General features: G+C 46.8%; 1 protein-coding gene across 1 annotated transcript in view; it reads right to left on the minus strand.

The window, feature by feature from the left end:
• LOC115136599 (sodium- and chloride-dependent GABA transporter 2-like) overlaps window positions 1–11174 on the minus strand; it is a 35920-nt gene extending 24746 nt beyond the window's left edge. The window contains exons 1-4 of the mRNA XM_065024291.1: window positions 10777–11174; window positions 10381–10515; window positions 9444–9584; window positions 3500–3587 (exon numbers count right to left, since the gene is read on the minus strand). Coding sequence (XP_064880363.1) covers window positions 3500–3587; window positions 9444–9584; window positions 10381–10515; window positions 10777–11137 — 725 coding nt within the window. The 5' untranslated portion in view covers window positions 11138–11174. The remainder of the gene's footprint in view (window positions 1–3499; window positions 3588–9443; window positions 9585–10380; window positions 10516–10776) is intronic.
• Window positions 11175–15986: the final 4812 nt, after the last annotated feature.

The following is a 15986-nucleotide window of genomic DNA, read 5'->3' on the forward strand; positions in this document are numbered from 1 at the left end:
AGACAGAGAGAGGGGAGAGACAGAGAGAGGGGAGAAACAGAGAGAGGGGAGAAACAGAGAGAGGGGAGAAACAGAAAGGGGAGAGACAGAGAGAGGGGAGAGACAGAGAGAGGGGAGAGACAGAAAGGGGAGAGACAGAGAGAGGGGAGAGACAGAGAGAGGGGAGAAACAGAGAGAGGGGAGAAACAGAGAGAGGGAGAGACAGAGAGGGGAGAGACAGAGAGAGGAGAGAGACCGAGAGAGGGGAGAGACACAGCGGGGAGAGATACAGGGGAGAGACACAGAGGGGAGAGACAGAGATAGAGGAGAGAGACAGAGAGAGAGGAGAGAGACAGAGAGAGGGGAGAGACACAGAGGTGAGAGACAGAGAGGGGAGAGACAGAGAGGGGAGAGACAGAGATAGGAGAGAGACAGAGAGAGAGGAGAGAGACAGAGAGAGGGGAGAGACACAGAGGTGAGAGACAGAGATAGAGGAGAGAGACAGAGAGAGAGGAGAGAGACAGAGTGAGGGGAGAGACACAGAGGTGAGAGACAGAGAGGGGAGAGACAGAGAGGGGAGAGACAGAGATAGGAGAGAGACAGAGAAAGGGGAGAGACACAGAGGGGAGAGATACAGGGGAGTGACAGAGAGGGGAGAGATACAGGGGAGTGACAGAGAGGGGAGAGACAGAGAGAGGGGAGAGACAGAGAGAGGGGAGAGACACAGAGGTGAGAGACAGAGATAGGAGAGAAGCAGAGAGGGGAGAGAAGCAGAGATAGGAGAGAAGCAGAGAGGGGAGAGAAACAGAGAGGGGACACAGAGGGGAGAGACACAGAGGGGAGAGAAAGATATAGGAGAGAAGCAGAGGGGGGAGAGACAGAGAGAGGGGAGAGACAGACATAGGAGGAGAGAGGAGAAAAAACAGAGAGAGGAGAAACAGAGAGGAGGGAGAGAAACAGAGAGAGGAGGGACAGAGAGGGGAGAAACAGAGAGAGGAGGGACAGAGAGAGGAGGGACAGAGAGAGGAGGGACAGAGAGGGGGTGAGACAGAGAGGGGAGAAACAGAGAGAGGAGAAACAGAGAGAGGAGGGACAGAGAGGGGGTGACAGAGAGGGGAGAAACAGAGAGAGGAGGGACAGAGAGGGGAGAGACAGAGAGAGGAGAAACAGAGAGGGGGGAGAAACAGAGAGGGGGAGAAACAGAGGGGAGAAACAGAGAGGGGGAGAAACAGAGAGGAGAAACAGAGAGGGGGAGAAACAGAGAGGGGAAGAACAGAGAGGGGGGAGAGAGACAGAGAGGGGGGAGAAACAAAGAGAGGAGAAACAGAGAGAGGAGGGACAGAGAGAGGGTGAGACAGAGAGAGGAGGGACAGGGAGAGGCGAAACAGAGAGAGGAGGGACAGAGTAGGTGAGAGAGAGATGGGTGAGAAACAGAGAGAGGAGAGACAGAGAGAGGAGGGACAGAGAGGGGGTGAGACAGAAAGAGGAGGGACAGAGAGAGGAGGGACAGAGCGGGGGTGAGACAGAGAGAGGAGAGACAGAGAGAGAAGGGACAGAGAGAGGAGGGACAGACAGGGGGTGAGACAGAGAGAGGAGGGACAGAGTAGGTGAGAGAGAGATAGGTGAGAAACAGAGAGAGGGGAGACAGAGAGAGGAGGGACAGAGAGATGGGTGAGAAACAGAGAGAGGAGAGACAGAGAGAGGAGGGACAGAGAGGGGGTGAGACAGGGAAAGGAGGGACAGAGAGAAGAGGGACAGAGAGGGGGTGAGACAGAGAGAGGAGAGACAGGGAGAGGAGGGACAGAGAGGGGGTGAGACAGAGAGAGGAGGGACAGAGAGATGGGTGAGAAACAGAGAGAGGAGATACATCGAGAGGAGGGACAGAGAGGGGGTGAGACAGAGAGAGGAGGGACAGAGAGGGGGTGAGATGGAGAGATGAGTGAGAAACAGAGAGAGGAGAGACAGAGAGAGGAGGGACAGAGAGATAGGTGAGAAACAGAGAGAGGGGAGAGAGAGGAGGGACAGAGAGATGGGTGAGAAACAGAGAGAGGAGGGACAGAGAGAAGGTGAGACAGAGAGAGTGGAGAGACAGAGAGAGGAGAGACAGAGAGAGGAGTGACAGAGAGAGGGTGACACAGAGAGAGGAGGGACAGAGAGGGGGTGAGACAGAGAGATGATTGAGAAACAGAGAGGGGTGAAACAGAGAGAGGAGAGACAGAGAGAGGAGGGACAGAGAGGGGGTGAGACAGAGAGAGTGGAGAGACAGAGAGAGGAGGGACAGAGAGAGGGTGACACAGAGAGAGGAGGGACAGAGAGGGGGTGAGAGAGAGATGCGTGAGAAACAGAGAGGGGTGAGACAGAGAGAGGAGAGACAGAGTAGGTGAGAGAGAGATGGGTGAGAAACAGAGAGAGGGGAGACAGAGAGAGGACGGACAGAGAGATGGGTGAGAAACAAAGAGAGGAGAGACAGAGAGGGGGTGAGACAGAGAGGGTGTGAGACAGAGAGAGGAGAGACAGAGAGTGGAGGAACAGAGAGGGGTGAGACAGAGAGAGGAGGGACAGAGAGATGGGTGAGAAACAGAGAGAGGAGAGACAGAAAGAGGAAAGACAGAGAGGGGGTGAGACAGAGAGAGAGGAGAGACAGAGAGAGGAGGGACAGAGAGAGGGTGAGACAGAGAGAGGAGGTGAGACAAAGAGATGGGTGAGAAACAGAGAGAGGAGAGAGAGAGGGGAGGGACAGAGAGATGGGTGAGAAACAGAGAGAGGAGAGAGAGAGAGGAGGGACAGAGAGGGGGTGAGACAGAGAGATGGGTGAGAAACAGAGAGGGGAGAGAGAGAGGGGAGGGACAGAGAGATGGGTGAGAAACAGAGAGAGGAGAGAGAGAGAGGAGGGACAGAGAGATGGGTGAGAAACAGAGAGAGGAGAGACAGAGAGGCGTGAGACAGAGAGAGGAAAAACAGAGAGGAGGGACAGAGAGGGGGTGAGACAGAGAGAGGGGAGACAGAGAGAGGAGAAACAGAGAGGGGGTGAGACAGAGAGATGGGTGAGAAACAGAGAGAGGAGAGACAGAGAGAGGAGGGACAGAGAGGGGGTGAGACAAAGAGATGGGTGAGAAACAGAGAGAGGAGAGACAGAGAGAGGAGGGACAGAGAGGGGGTGAGAAACGGAGAGAGGAGAGACAGAGAGAGGAGTGTCACAGAGAGGGGGTGAGAAACAGAGAGAGGAGAGACAGAGAGAGGAGGGACAGAGAGAGGGTGAGAAACGGAGAGAGGAGAGACAGAGAGAGGAGTGTCACAGAGAGGGGGTGAGAAACAGAGAGAGGAGAGACAGAGAGGGGATGAGACAGAGAGTTGGGTGAGAAACAGCAGCAACTCCCACTGCCCACCTCCCCTATACCCCCCAGATGACCAGCACACGACGCCTAGAGAAAGAGACTTGTGGAGAATATAGACAAACTGACATTGTCTTTTATGTTGTGGCCAACTGGAAGATCAAGGTATGTTGAATCCGTAAACTTACTCCCAGAATTCAGTGGCTGCAGAGGTTGAGTTCATCTGTCCAGTCCAATTGAAAGTACGCTTTTGAGAGGAGAAGTCAACACAGTCATCTAATGGGGAAGAGATTTTTGCATTTTCCAATTAAGAACATTCAAAACAAAAGTGAAAAGATATTAGACAACGATAGGACAAAGTGACAGTAACAGACGAGCGTAACCATTTTTAAAAATGTATTATTATTATATAAACAAACATACAATAAGAAAAAAAATAACAACGAGACATTGGATCACCTGCCGTAGGCTACATATTCTACATTACGTGTGAAACATTATGTGAGGATTATATATAGATTCAATCAATGAGATGTGGGGGGAGATTCTCCATATAGTCAATAAAAGGTTGCCAAATTCTGTAAAATGTCTTTAACTTATTCCTCAAGCAGTAAGTGATTTTCTCCAAAGGGATACAACTATTAACTTCCGATAGCCACATTGCAACTGGCAGGGAGGAATCCAATTTCCATTTCAAGGCAATACATTTCTTGGCAATCGCTAGCAATATTTCTGTTAGCTTTATAGTATGGCTTTGCCTAAGATTGGTGTTAGTAAAGTTGCGACCCCGTGAATTGAGGATATGGTATCGCATACCCCCTGCCAGAAACCGTGTAGTTTTGAACACTGCCAAGTGGAATGGAGGAATGTTCCTTCATCTGAGCCACATCTAAAACATAGGGAGGAGATATCTGGGTTGAACTTGTGCAGTCTAGATGGGGTGATATAGAGCTGATGGAGGAAATTAAACTGGATCAGTCTGTATCTGGAGTTCAATGTGGATGTAACACCATCCCTGCATAGGTCACTCCATAGATCCTCATCAAGATCAATACCCAGATCTTTCTCCCATCTAAGTCGGGGTTTATCTAGCCCAGGCAGTGTTAGTCCTGACATAAGAGCATCGTATATATGGGAAATGGTCTTGAACAGTGGTTGGTCTGCGTGGCAGAGTTGTTCAATAAGTGACATCTTAGGTAGGTTCCATTGTCCCTTGAGAGTCACCCTAATAAAGTTTCGTAGTTGTAGGTAGCTAAAGAAGTCCCTGTTAGGCAAGTGGTATTTCTGTTTCAGCTGATCAAAAGACATAAGAACTCCCTCCTCGTAACAATGTTCCAGAAGTGTGATCCCCTTATCAGACCATGGTCTAAAGTTACTATTCTGGAAAAACATAGGGATCAATCTATTGTTCCATATAGGGGTTTTAGGGGAAAGGAATCCCCCTCGTCCGAACAGCTCATGCAGTTTGCACCATGCCAGGACAGAATCTATGATTAAAGGGTTGTCTGTGATGGTTTTTATAGATTTTCTGTCCCATTTGTAAAACAATTATGCCCCAGTGTCATCATTTACCTCAAGCTTTTCAATGTTCAACCATGAGGGAGAGGGACCATTGTCAAACCTCTGAGCCAGAAACCTAGACTGTGCAGCCCAGTAGTACATTCTAAAATTGGGGAGGTTTAAGCCCCCTTGACTGTAATCAAGGGTCAGTTTATCCAGGCCAACCCTAGGGGTTTTGCCCTGCCAGATAAACCGTCTGGTCAGCTTGTCGAGAGAGGAAAAAAATGCTGCGGGAACAGGGATAGGGAGAGATTGAAACAGATATAGAAGCCTGGGCAGGACATTCATTTTAATTACATTGATTCTACCCAGTAGAGTGAGAGGTAAGTCCATCCATTTACAAAGGTCAACCTCCACCTTTTGCAACAAACTGGCCAGATTGAGTTTATAGAGGTTGTTCAGATTACCATCCACCATTATGCCCAAATATGTGAAGTCCATAGGCAACCATCTAAAAGGAAACTTGTGCTTGATGGTATGATGGTCAAAGACAGACAACGGTAAGATTTCGCTTTTATCAAAATGGACCTTATATCCAGAGAAAGAACTATAACACTGTAGTAGTATCTGCAAGTGAGAGAGGGAGTGTTCTTGGTTTGTTAGAAATAAGATACGGTCGTCCGCAAAGAGTGATAATTTATGGGTATGGGGGCCCACCTCAAAGCCATGTATGTCAGGGCACGTTCTTATAGCCTCAGCCAATGGTTCGATAGCGAGGGCAAAGAGGTGGGGGCTAATTGGGCAACCTTGTCTGTTCCCCCTATAAAGAGGGAAAGAGGAGGAAGTAATCCCATTGGTAGCAATCCTAGCTTTAGGATTTGTAGAGTGATTTTATCAAATTTACAAACACGGTACCCAAACCAAACTTTTCCAAGACGCGAAAGAGGTATGGCCATTCAACCCTATCAAAGGCCTTTTCAGCATCGAGGGAGACTGTGACACTAGGTATTTTGTTTTTGTTAGCAAGGTGAATTATATCAAAAAACCTTTTGAGATTATTGGAGGACAATCTATTAATTATGAAGCCAGTCTGATCTGGGTTGACCAACAGGGGAAGACAAGACTCCAGTCTCTTAGATAGCATCTTGGTGACCAGTTTACAATCTGTGTTAAGGAGAGAGATTGGTCTATAGGAGGCGCACTTTAGCAGGTTTTTCCCTTTCTTGTGGATTACAGTAATCACTGCTTGAGAGAGGACTCTGGAAAGCAGTTGTCTTCTCTGGCTTTTTTAAGTACCTCCATAAGGTAGAGGACCAACAGCTCCCTAAATTCTTTATAGAACTCTGGAGGGAAGCCATCCTCCCCAGGAGATTTATTAGACGGTAAGGATTTAATGGCCTCCAACAATTCAGGAACTGAGAAATGTTCACTCAGGCGCTCGCTGTCTTCCCCTGACAGGCATGGGAGGTTGAGAGAGGAGAGAAAGGAGTCGATCTCTGATAGATCATCGCTAGGGTCGAAAGATATCTCTTTAGTAAGAGTTTCTATGGCATTAATTGTCCTCTTACTTTCCTCTGCTTTCAGTTGCCATGCCAATACTTTGTGAGCTTTCTCTCCAAGCTCGTAATAACACTGTTTTGATTGAGTGATGGCCATCTCAGCTTGATATGTGTCCCAAAGAATGAAGCTGTCAGGAGCAGAGGGTTTGTTTGTCAAAGTAAAAATATTGATCTGCTCTTTGATGAATGCACAAAATTCAGGTTGCTTTAGGAGTGTAGAATTTAGTCTCCATCTATATGCTCCATTTACCTTGGTAGGAATGGAGATTGATAATACCAGAGAAGAATGGTCACTAAGCAATCTGGGGAGATACTCGACATCTAACACTCTATGAAACAGTTGTGTCGAAAGTAAAAAGTTATCTATGTGTGTGTGTGTCTTGTGTGGGTGTGAATAAAAAGAGTAGTCCCTATCCTGTGGGTGCAACTGTCTCCAGATGTCTAGTAAATTGAGATCTTTCATGAATGACATTGTGAGCTTGCCGGCTTTGGTAAGAAGTGAGGGTTTATCAGAAGAAACTATCAAGAACTGTATCTAAGCAAAAATTAAAATCTCCTCCAACCAGTAGCCATCCTGCTGGTGCTTGAGCGACCTGAAGGAAGACATTCTGAATAAACAAATGGTCATCGAAGTTAGGAGCATAAATATTCAATAGGGTCCAAGACTCTGAAAACATATGCCCCTGCACCATAACAAACCTGCCAGAGGGATCAGAGATGGTGTTGTTGACGCAGAAGGGGATGTGTCTACTTATCAAAATTGCAGTCCCTCTTGCTTTGGAGTTAAAATAGGATGCAAAAACTTGTCCTACCCATTCCCTCTTCAATTTCTTGTGTTCACTGGCTGTAAGATGTTTCTTGTAAAAACACAATGTCAGCCTTTAATTTCTTAAGGTATGTATAGACTCTTTTCCTTTTAAGCGGGCTGTTAAGACCTTTTGCGTTGAATGTGACATATTTTAGTGGATTAAGCATAGGTTGGGTTTCAAATATGTAACTGAATAGAAATCTATCATATGCAGATAATTAGGAAATGTTTCAACTTTGGTTTGAGCACAAAAGTGACCTGTGTGTCTCTTTAGGAAGGAAACAATAAACATAGAAAAAAGGAAGAAAAAAATAATAAATCCCACCCACCCCGATTGTCAGACTAGAACAACAATCCCAACAATCAAACATGAATACACTTGTAGAGATACGTTGCTGCTCGCTTTCCATCTTGCTCTTACTAGCTAAACCTTGGCGTAAACTAAAACCTGTGAGCTCTCTAAATTGAAAACAAACATTGTGAATAGATATACGGTTAGTTGAAAATGTACAAATCAATTATAGTGACCGGGTAATACCAGCAGTTCAATCCGGATAAAAGAAAACAAACGAACTGCATTTTATCCCCCAGAGAGACCGTCCTGGCTCAGACGTTGCATCTTATCCTCCAGAGAGACCGTCCTGGCTCAGTTCTTTGAGAAAAGTGTGCACTTCTCCCGGTGTGTTGAAGAGATGGCTTCGGCCTTTGTACTGAACTTTCATCCGCGCAGGGTGGATGAGGTAGCCGGTGATGTTCTTCTCCTTCAGTGCTTCGGCGGCAGGTCTGAACTGCTTGCGACGTCTGGCGAGAACCGCGCTCATATCTGGGAAAAGGCTGACCCTCTTTCCATCGATGGTGATGTCCCCTTTGGCTCTTGCGAGTTGCAGTATCTTCGCTCTGTCTTGGAAACGGAGGAACCTCATCAGGACGGCTCGTGGGGGCTCATCTGGCCGGGGTTTCGGCGCTGATGCTCTGTGGGCGCGTTCGATTTCCAGCGGCTTGGTGAAGTTGATTATGCCTAGGACCTCCGGGATCCATTGAGTGAAGAAACGGACTGGGTCACGGCCCTCGCTGTCCTCTTTCAATCCCACCACACGGATATTACTACGTCTACTCTGATTCTCCATCTGATCTACTTTGTTTTTGAGGTAGGCATTGTCCTTTTGCAGTTGTGTCAAGACCTGGTCATGTCTAGATGGTATCTTCAACTGTGCTATAATGCGCAACTCTGCCTCAGTCGTTCTCAAAAGGAGATCATTCATGGAGGATTTCAGGTCGTCAATGGAAGAATGGAGTTCAGCCGATTTCTTATCAATTTTCAGAGAAAGACCTCTGTTACCATCCTGAATTTCCCGGAGGAGAGTAACCAGCATGTCGGCAGGCTCGCAAGAGGCTGCTGAGAGCAACAGTCTGGAACTGTCGTCTGAGGGCTAATGCTAATCTTGCTAGCTGTAGCGTTATCGTTATCTTGGGAATCAACAACGTTTTGGACGTCCTTCTTGCCTCTCGGTCGGAGGTCCATGGCTCTTTGGGAAGGTAAGTACTTGACAATTTATCAGCCGATGTTAGAATATTGTTTCAACGTTGTTATTTAGGTAAAAATAGAATAACTTTGAAGAGCTCGGTTTGTCAACGTCTGCTCAGCTCCGCGGCATCACGTGCTCCCGAGAACATAATGTTTACAACTAAAACTTGCTCTAACAATTCTTATGGTAAAGAACACCCTTTATGTTATAATTACTATTTTACCAGGTGAGTTGACTGAGAATACATTCTCATTTACAGCAATGACCTGGGGAAAGTTAGTTAAAATACATACCAAAAACGTGAGTGAAATTCACCTGGAGGAGAGTTGGAGTACTACGTACCAATGGTCCAGCCGGCCCAGCGTACCTACCAGCGTTCCAGGGGCTGGTGCAGCCGGCCCAGGTACCTACCAGCATTCCAGGGGCTGGTGCAGCCGGCCCAGGGTACCTACCAGCGTTCCAGGGGCTGGTGCAGCCGGCCCAGGGTACCTACCAGCGTTCCAGGGGCTGGTGCAGCCGGCCCAGGGTACCTACCAGCGTTCCAGGGGCTGGTGCACCCGGCCCAGGGTACCTACCAGCGTTCCAGGGGCTGGTGCAGCCGGCCCAGGGTACCTACCAGCGTTTCAGGGGTTGGTGTAGCCGGCCCAGGGTACATACCAGTCTTCCAGGGGTTGGTGCAGCCGGCCCAGGGTACATACCAGTGTTCCAGGGATTGGTGTAGCCGGCCCAGGGTACCTACCAGTGTTCCAGGGGTTGGTGCAGCTTGCCCAGGGGAGCTGAGCGCTGAAGGAGAAGACCAGGTAGAACAGAGCCCAGGCCAAAATGATGATGTAACACATACAGCTGTAGAGGAGGATCAACTGCCCTGCATAGCCGATACCTGAGAGGGAGACACATTGACAGACTACATAACCAGATGATTTTCACATGGTCCTTAATGGACAGGTGTTACACTAACCCTAACTTTATCAAGAGTGAATTACCACACTTTCTTTCTGCCAAAGGTTGGGGAACAAGGCTCAGACAAACAGTTCCCACTCATCTTCCATCTCTTCAAAAAGGAACTTGATTACTTGATTACAAAAAGGAACTATTACTCCCCTCTCCCTCTAACAAAATGTAATAAAACCTTTCCTGCTCTAACACTTGTCTTTTCCTTCTAGCACTGACTTTGCTGATAGCTGCTCTACTGAATGAAAACATGTACTTACTATTACTGTGATATGTGTTTGTCTCACCTAGCCACCTTACGCTGATTGAACTAATTATACGTTGCTCTAGATTAGAGCATCTGACTCAAATGAAAAATGTATATGTAAATGACAGAAGCATTTACCTTTGATCTGTGAGAAAGTGTCCCCAGGCTTGGCACTTGTTGTGCCTCCAGCCTGCTTACATATTAACCCCTCTGTATTCACAAATGAAACTCTTCATGTCATTCTTATCCAGTGGCACCGAGGCCATAGGTGTCAGTGTTTTCGGCCTCCTAGAACGGCCATGGATTCCTTTCATTTGTCGTCAGGAGTTTGTGTCAACTTATTTAGGAGTCCAATTCAGATGAATTGAAATAGTTTGAGCATCATCTATTCCTATGTTCTTCTGCCTGTCCTGTCTACAGCCCTGTTTCTGTGACTCCTCAGTGGGTGGGGGTGTCATCGTGTTGCCATGGTGCTCACCCTCGGCCAATGGGCACAGCCTCTTCCAGCAGGTGATGCCCCCCTCCTGAGTGTACTGTCCCATGGCCGTCTCCAGTAGGAACAAGGGCACCCCGCAGGTCATCACAAACACCAGGTACGGCACCAGGAACGCCCCTGACAAATACACACCACCAGATCACTACATGAGAACAAAATGATAGCTACTATATAGCTACTATAAAGTACCTTATAGAAACAAGAAGAGAAATGCCATGCTTCCATACCTTGGCTTTGTGATCTCTATACCTGGTCTGTACGAACGGTACTGTATCAAACATACTGTATGATACAGGGGTTTAAATGATCTAAGTTGCCTAATTTGATCAGCTGATCATCATTTGAATAACAATGGCACCCTCTCCTTCATGGACTCACCTCCACCATTTTTGTAGCAGAGGTAGGGGAACCTCCACACGTTACCTAGTCCCACCACGTTCCCTGCTACGGCCAGAATAAATTCCGTCTTGCTGCCCCAGTGACCTCTCTCCTCCATCTTCACCTTCGCTGATCCCTCCTTCACTGCACATCCTTCCTTCACCATCACCAACATTTCCTTCTGACCCAGGTCGTCATCCTTTCTTTTTTTGCCCTCTATCCAGGCTTTTCCTTTTGTTCCATCTCTCCCATATGCCTGTCCGTCCATTGTGTTCTGAAGGCTGGTATCTATCCCAAGTTCAGCCAGCGTGACTGAAGCAGCAGGAGTCTGAAATGTACTCATTGACTCAGACAGACACATTACAACTTCTACCGTTGCGTTTGGACGACTACAATCCTTCAATAAGTTACTGAGGTCTGAAAGGACCCTACTCAAAGACATGGGCTTTAGAGTACATCAATCAGTTACTGAGGCCTGAAAGGACCCTACTCAAAGACATGGGCTCTAGAGTACATCAATCAGTTACTGAGGCCTGAAAGGACCCTACTCAAAGACATGGGCTCTAGAGTACATCAATAAGTTACCGAGGCCTGAAAGGACCCTACTCAAAGACATGGGCTCTAGAGTACATCAATAAGTTACTGAGGCCTGAAAGGACCCTACTCAAAGACATGGGCTCTAGAGTACATCAATCAGTTACTGAGGCCTGAAAGGACCCTACTCAAAGACATGGGCTCTAGAGTACATCAATCAGTTACTGAGGCCTGAAAGGACCCTACTCAAAGACATGGGCTCTAGAGTACATCAATCAGTTACTGAGGCCTGAAAGGACCCTACTCAAAGACATGGGCTCTAGAGTACATCAATCAGTTACTGAGGCCTGAAAGGACCCTACTCAAAGACATGGGCTCTAGAGTACATCAATCAGTTACTGAGGCCTGAAAGGACCCTACTCAAAGACATGGGCTCTAGAGTACATCAATCAGTTACCGAGGCCTGAAAGGACCCTACTCAAAGACATGGGCTCTAGAGTACATCAATAAGTTACTGAGGCCTGAAAGGACCCTACTCAAAGACATGGGCTCTAGAGTACATCAATCAGTTACTGAGGCCTGAAAGGACCCTACTCAAAGACATGGGCTCTAGAGTACATCAATCAGTTACTGAGGCCTGAAAGGACCCTACTCAAAGACATGGGCTCTAGAGTACATCAATCAGTTACTGAGGCCTGAAAGGACCCTACTCAAAGACATGGGCTCTAGAGTACATCAATCAGTTACTGAGGCCTGAAAGGACCCTACTCAAAGACATGGGCTCTAGAGTACATCAATCAGTTACTGAGGCCTGAAAGGACCCTACTCAAAGACATGGGCTCTAGAGTACATCAATAAGTTACTGAGGCCTGAAAGGACCCTACTCAAAGACATGGGCTCTAGAGTGCATCAATAAGTTACTGAGGCCTGAAAGGACCCTACTCAAAGACATGGGCTCTAAAGTGCATCAATAAGTTACTGAGGCCTGAAAGGACCCTACTCAAAGACATGGGCTCTAGTGTACATCAATCAGTTACTGAGGCCTGAAAGGACCCTACTCAAAGACATGGGCTCTAGAGTGCATCAATAAGTTACTGAGGCCTGAAAGGACCCTACTCAAAGACATGGGCTCTAGAGTACATCAATCAGTTACTGAGGCCTGAAAGGACCCAACTCAAAGACATGGGCTCTAGAGTACATCAATCAGTTACTGAGGCCTGGAAGGACCCTACTCAAAGACATGGGCTCTAGAGTGCATCAATCAGTTACTGAGGCCTGAAAGGACCCTACTCAAAGACATGGGCTCTAAAGTGCATCAATAAGTTACTGAGGCCTGAAAGGACCCTACTCAAAGACATGGGCTCTAGAGTGCATCAATAAGTTACTGAGGCCTGAAAGGACCCTACTCAAAGACATGGGCTCTAGAGTACATCAATCAGTTACTGAGGCCTGAAAGGACCCAACTCAAAGACATGGGCTCTAGAGTACATCAATCAGTTACTGAGGCCTGAAAGGACCCAACTCAAAGACATGGGCTCTAGAGTACATCAATCAGTTACTGAGGCCTGAAAGGACCCAACTCAAAGACATGGGCTCTAGAGTACATCAATCAGTTACTGGGGCCTGAAAGGACCCTACTCAAAGACATGGGCTCTAGAGTACATCAATCAGTTACTGAGGCCTGAAAGGACCCAACTCAAAGACATGGGCTCTAGAGTACATCAATCAGTTACTGAGGCCTGAAAGGACCCAACTCAAAGACTTTTCAAAGACTGATGAGTTATGATTAACCTACATAATCTACTTAGGGTTCAAAACAATACAATGTTCAAAGAAAGGGGAGGAATGGCATTCCATCTCCTTGCATTCATAAAGTTTTTTATTTAATTTAAATCGAAATGTCTTTTGTCTCAACCATTAACACTGTGCCATTTGTTATGTTCAACAGTGTGATCATGATTCCTGACAGAAATTAAGGGGAAATTCCTAACTAGTCGAACCTGTCTGCTGTACGTGTATGAGGAAAACTGACGTGCTACTCGGAGTCTGTGATGCAATCTTTGCAAGGGACCAATCAGTGTGTTGTACAACAAGGTAATGAGGCTTAGTCAACAAACCCACAGTAACAAAAGTGTGAATGGAAACTCGTCTCTTCACACTCAAGGTGCACACATCCATCTTCACATGAAGCTTATCTTGATTTGGGCTCTGCTTTGCAGCCATACCATACCATATCATACCATACCATACCACTCCATATCATACCATATCATACCATATCATACCATACCATATCATATCATACCACACCATACCATATCAGACCATACCCTACCATATCATACCATACCATACCATACCACTACATATCATACCATATCATACCATACCATATCACATCATACCATACCATATCATACCATATCATACCACTCCATATCATACCATACCACTCCATATCATACCATATCACATCATACCATACCATATCATACCATACCATACCACTCCATATCATACCATACCATATCATACCATATCATACCATATCATACCATACCATATCATACCATACCATATCACATCATACCATACCATATCATACCATACCTCACCATACCATATCATACCATACCACTCCATATCATACCACTCCATATCATACCATACCATATCATACCATATCATACCATATGTTACGTTCCCCAGTTTGTGTTGTAGTTTGTACATTTGCATGTGTTTATTTCAGGAAAAGGCATCCTGAAATCCCTCAAGCAGTTGATTGGTCGACTCCATGGCTAATTGGAGAGCTGACCCCGCCCCCTCGTCAAGACTCAGCTGTCTCCAATTACTCATTCCTTCAGAAGCTATATAAAAGCCAGTGTTCTGTTCAGGAGAGAGAGATTTTGCTGGAGGTAGATTTGCTAGACATTTTGCTGTAGGTAGATTTGCGAGAGATTTTCTGTGAGGTCATTGCAGAGATATTTTGATAGAGGTTGATTTTGCTGGGAGTTCATTGCTGAGAGTTGGTATGTGTTGTGAGTTTGTTGCTCAGATAGAGCTTATTTGATGTCCTTTGTTTCTTTGTTTGTGAAATTGTTTAATATTCTGTTTCATTTGTTCCCAGGGGGGAAGGGGAAGGCACCTAGGGAGTGCTTAGGCAAGAGGCCCACGGGCATAAATATACCCGTAGCATATTCGCTGTCTAGGCACACTAGGTAAGACCTGGGCGGACCACCCCCTGTATTTTGGTTAGGGCACCAGGTGGTGCTAAATTAGGTAAGTAGTGGGTAGGCAGGTAAGATAGGAGAGGGGGGGACTTTGAGATTTACTTTCTTTGCTTTGGTTCCGTCCAGCCCCTTTTCCCCATATTACCGTGTAAAGGAATAAAGTCCTTGTAAACGGTACCACATTCTGCTTGTTGTCATTCTTACTCGCACCTACAGTCCATACCTTTTTCACTTCACGGAGAGTTTAATTGTAGCAGGGTGTTGCGTTCCCTCTTCATAGAGGCGTGCGTAACACCATACCATACCATATCATACCATACCATATCATACCATATGCAGGTGGGTGTATTTAAGGACATTTACATGGCACATGCATTCTTTATATTAATCACAGTAACCATATCTTTGCTTAACATATTTACAATGACATTTTCTCTCTGCATGTTCTGTTGTTATGCAGATGCCCAGGTCCTCCACCTACATCACATAGGGTCAGAGGGTGTGGCAGGTCTGCCAGAGTTCATGGGGTCGTGGAGTGTAGATGACAGAACCATCCTCCAGTATGACAGTAGCATCATGCACATGGACGCTGACGCCCCAATGCCTGATTGGCTCAGCAGCAACGAGCAACGTGTCTCTCGTTGGAGGGGAATGAACTTCGTCTCCAGAATCATTCACGGGTTTTTGGGATTCACCTGGACTACGATTGGGCAGCATGATAACCTTACAGGTGAGTGTTGTCGACTCTGTATAGCCATTAGATTATAATCTTGATAATTTATTTACAAAATAACAAGTTAAACAGGATGTCGTTTTTTTCCATTTCAATTTCATTGAAGAATAATGAACTGTATGTATTTACACCTCCATATACACCCCTGACAATTCTGGGCAGACCTGGGCGGCTGCAGTCCTTCAAGCTGTCCACGTCATGAAGTGCAGAGCCAACCGGGCATTTGACCTGGAGAGCCTTTACTACTACGAGTGCATCGAAAGGCTAAAGACCATTTAAATACGCACCTTGGATCCACGACAAAAAAAAGGTAGACAAAGTTTAGTCTTGAAATGAAAAGGATGTCAGTGGTAGAGACAATGTTGACAACACTATGAACGTTGAGGTGGCTTGATTACGCCTGGCGTTCTCGCAGTCCCTCAAGTGTGTGTTATTGATTGAAGAGGTCTACAGCTGACCTCCACCTTGGAGGGTATGTGACAGGGTTCTACCCGCAGGCAGTGCAGGTGGAGTGGCTGGGCGCACAGGGGCTTCCCCTGGTGGACAGGGTGAGCAGTGGAGAGGTGCTGCCCAACGGAGATGGTCCGTACCAGCTGAGGAAGAGCCCGAGTGTCCCACAGGGATCCCAGGACACCCAGAGGTACAGCTGCTCCACAGCGGTGTAGCCAGGAACATCACAGTAACCTGGGATAAGGGAACATGAATTTGTCATC

This window comes from Oncorhynchus nerka, linkage group LG11 (genome assembly GCF_034236695.1).
Source record: "Oncorhynchus nerka isolate Pitt River linkage group LG11, Oner_Uvic_2.0, whole genome shotgun sequence".
Classification (NCBI taxonomy): Eukaryota; Metazoa; Chordata; class Actinopteri; order Salmoniformes; family Salmonidae; genus Oncorhynchus; species Oncorhynchus nerka.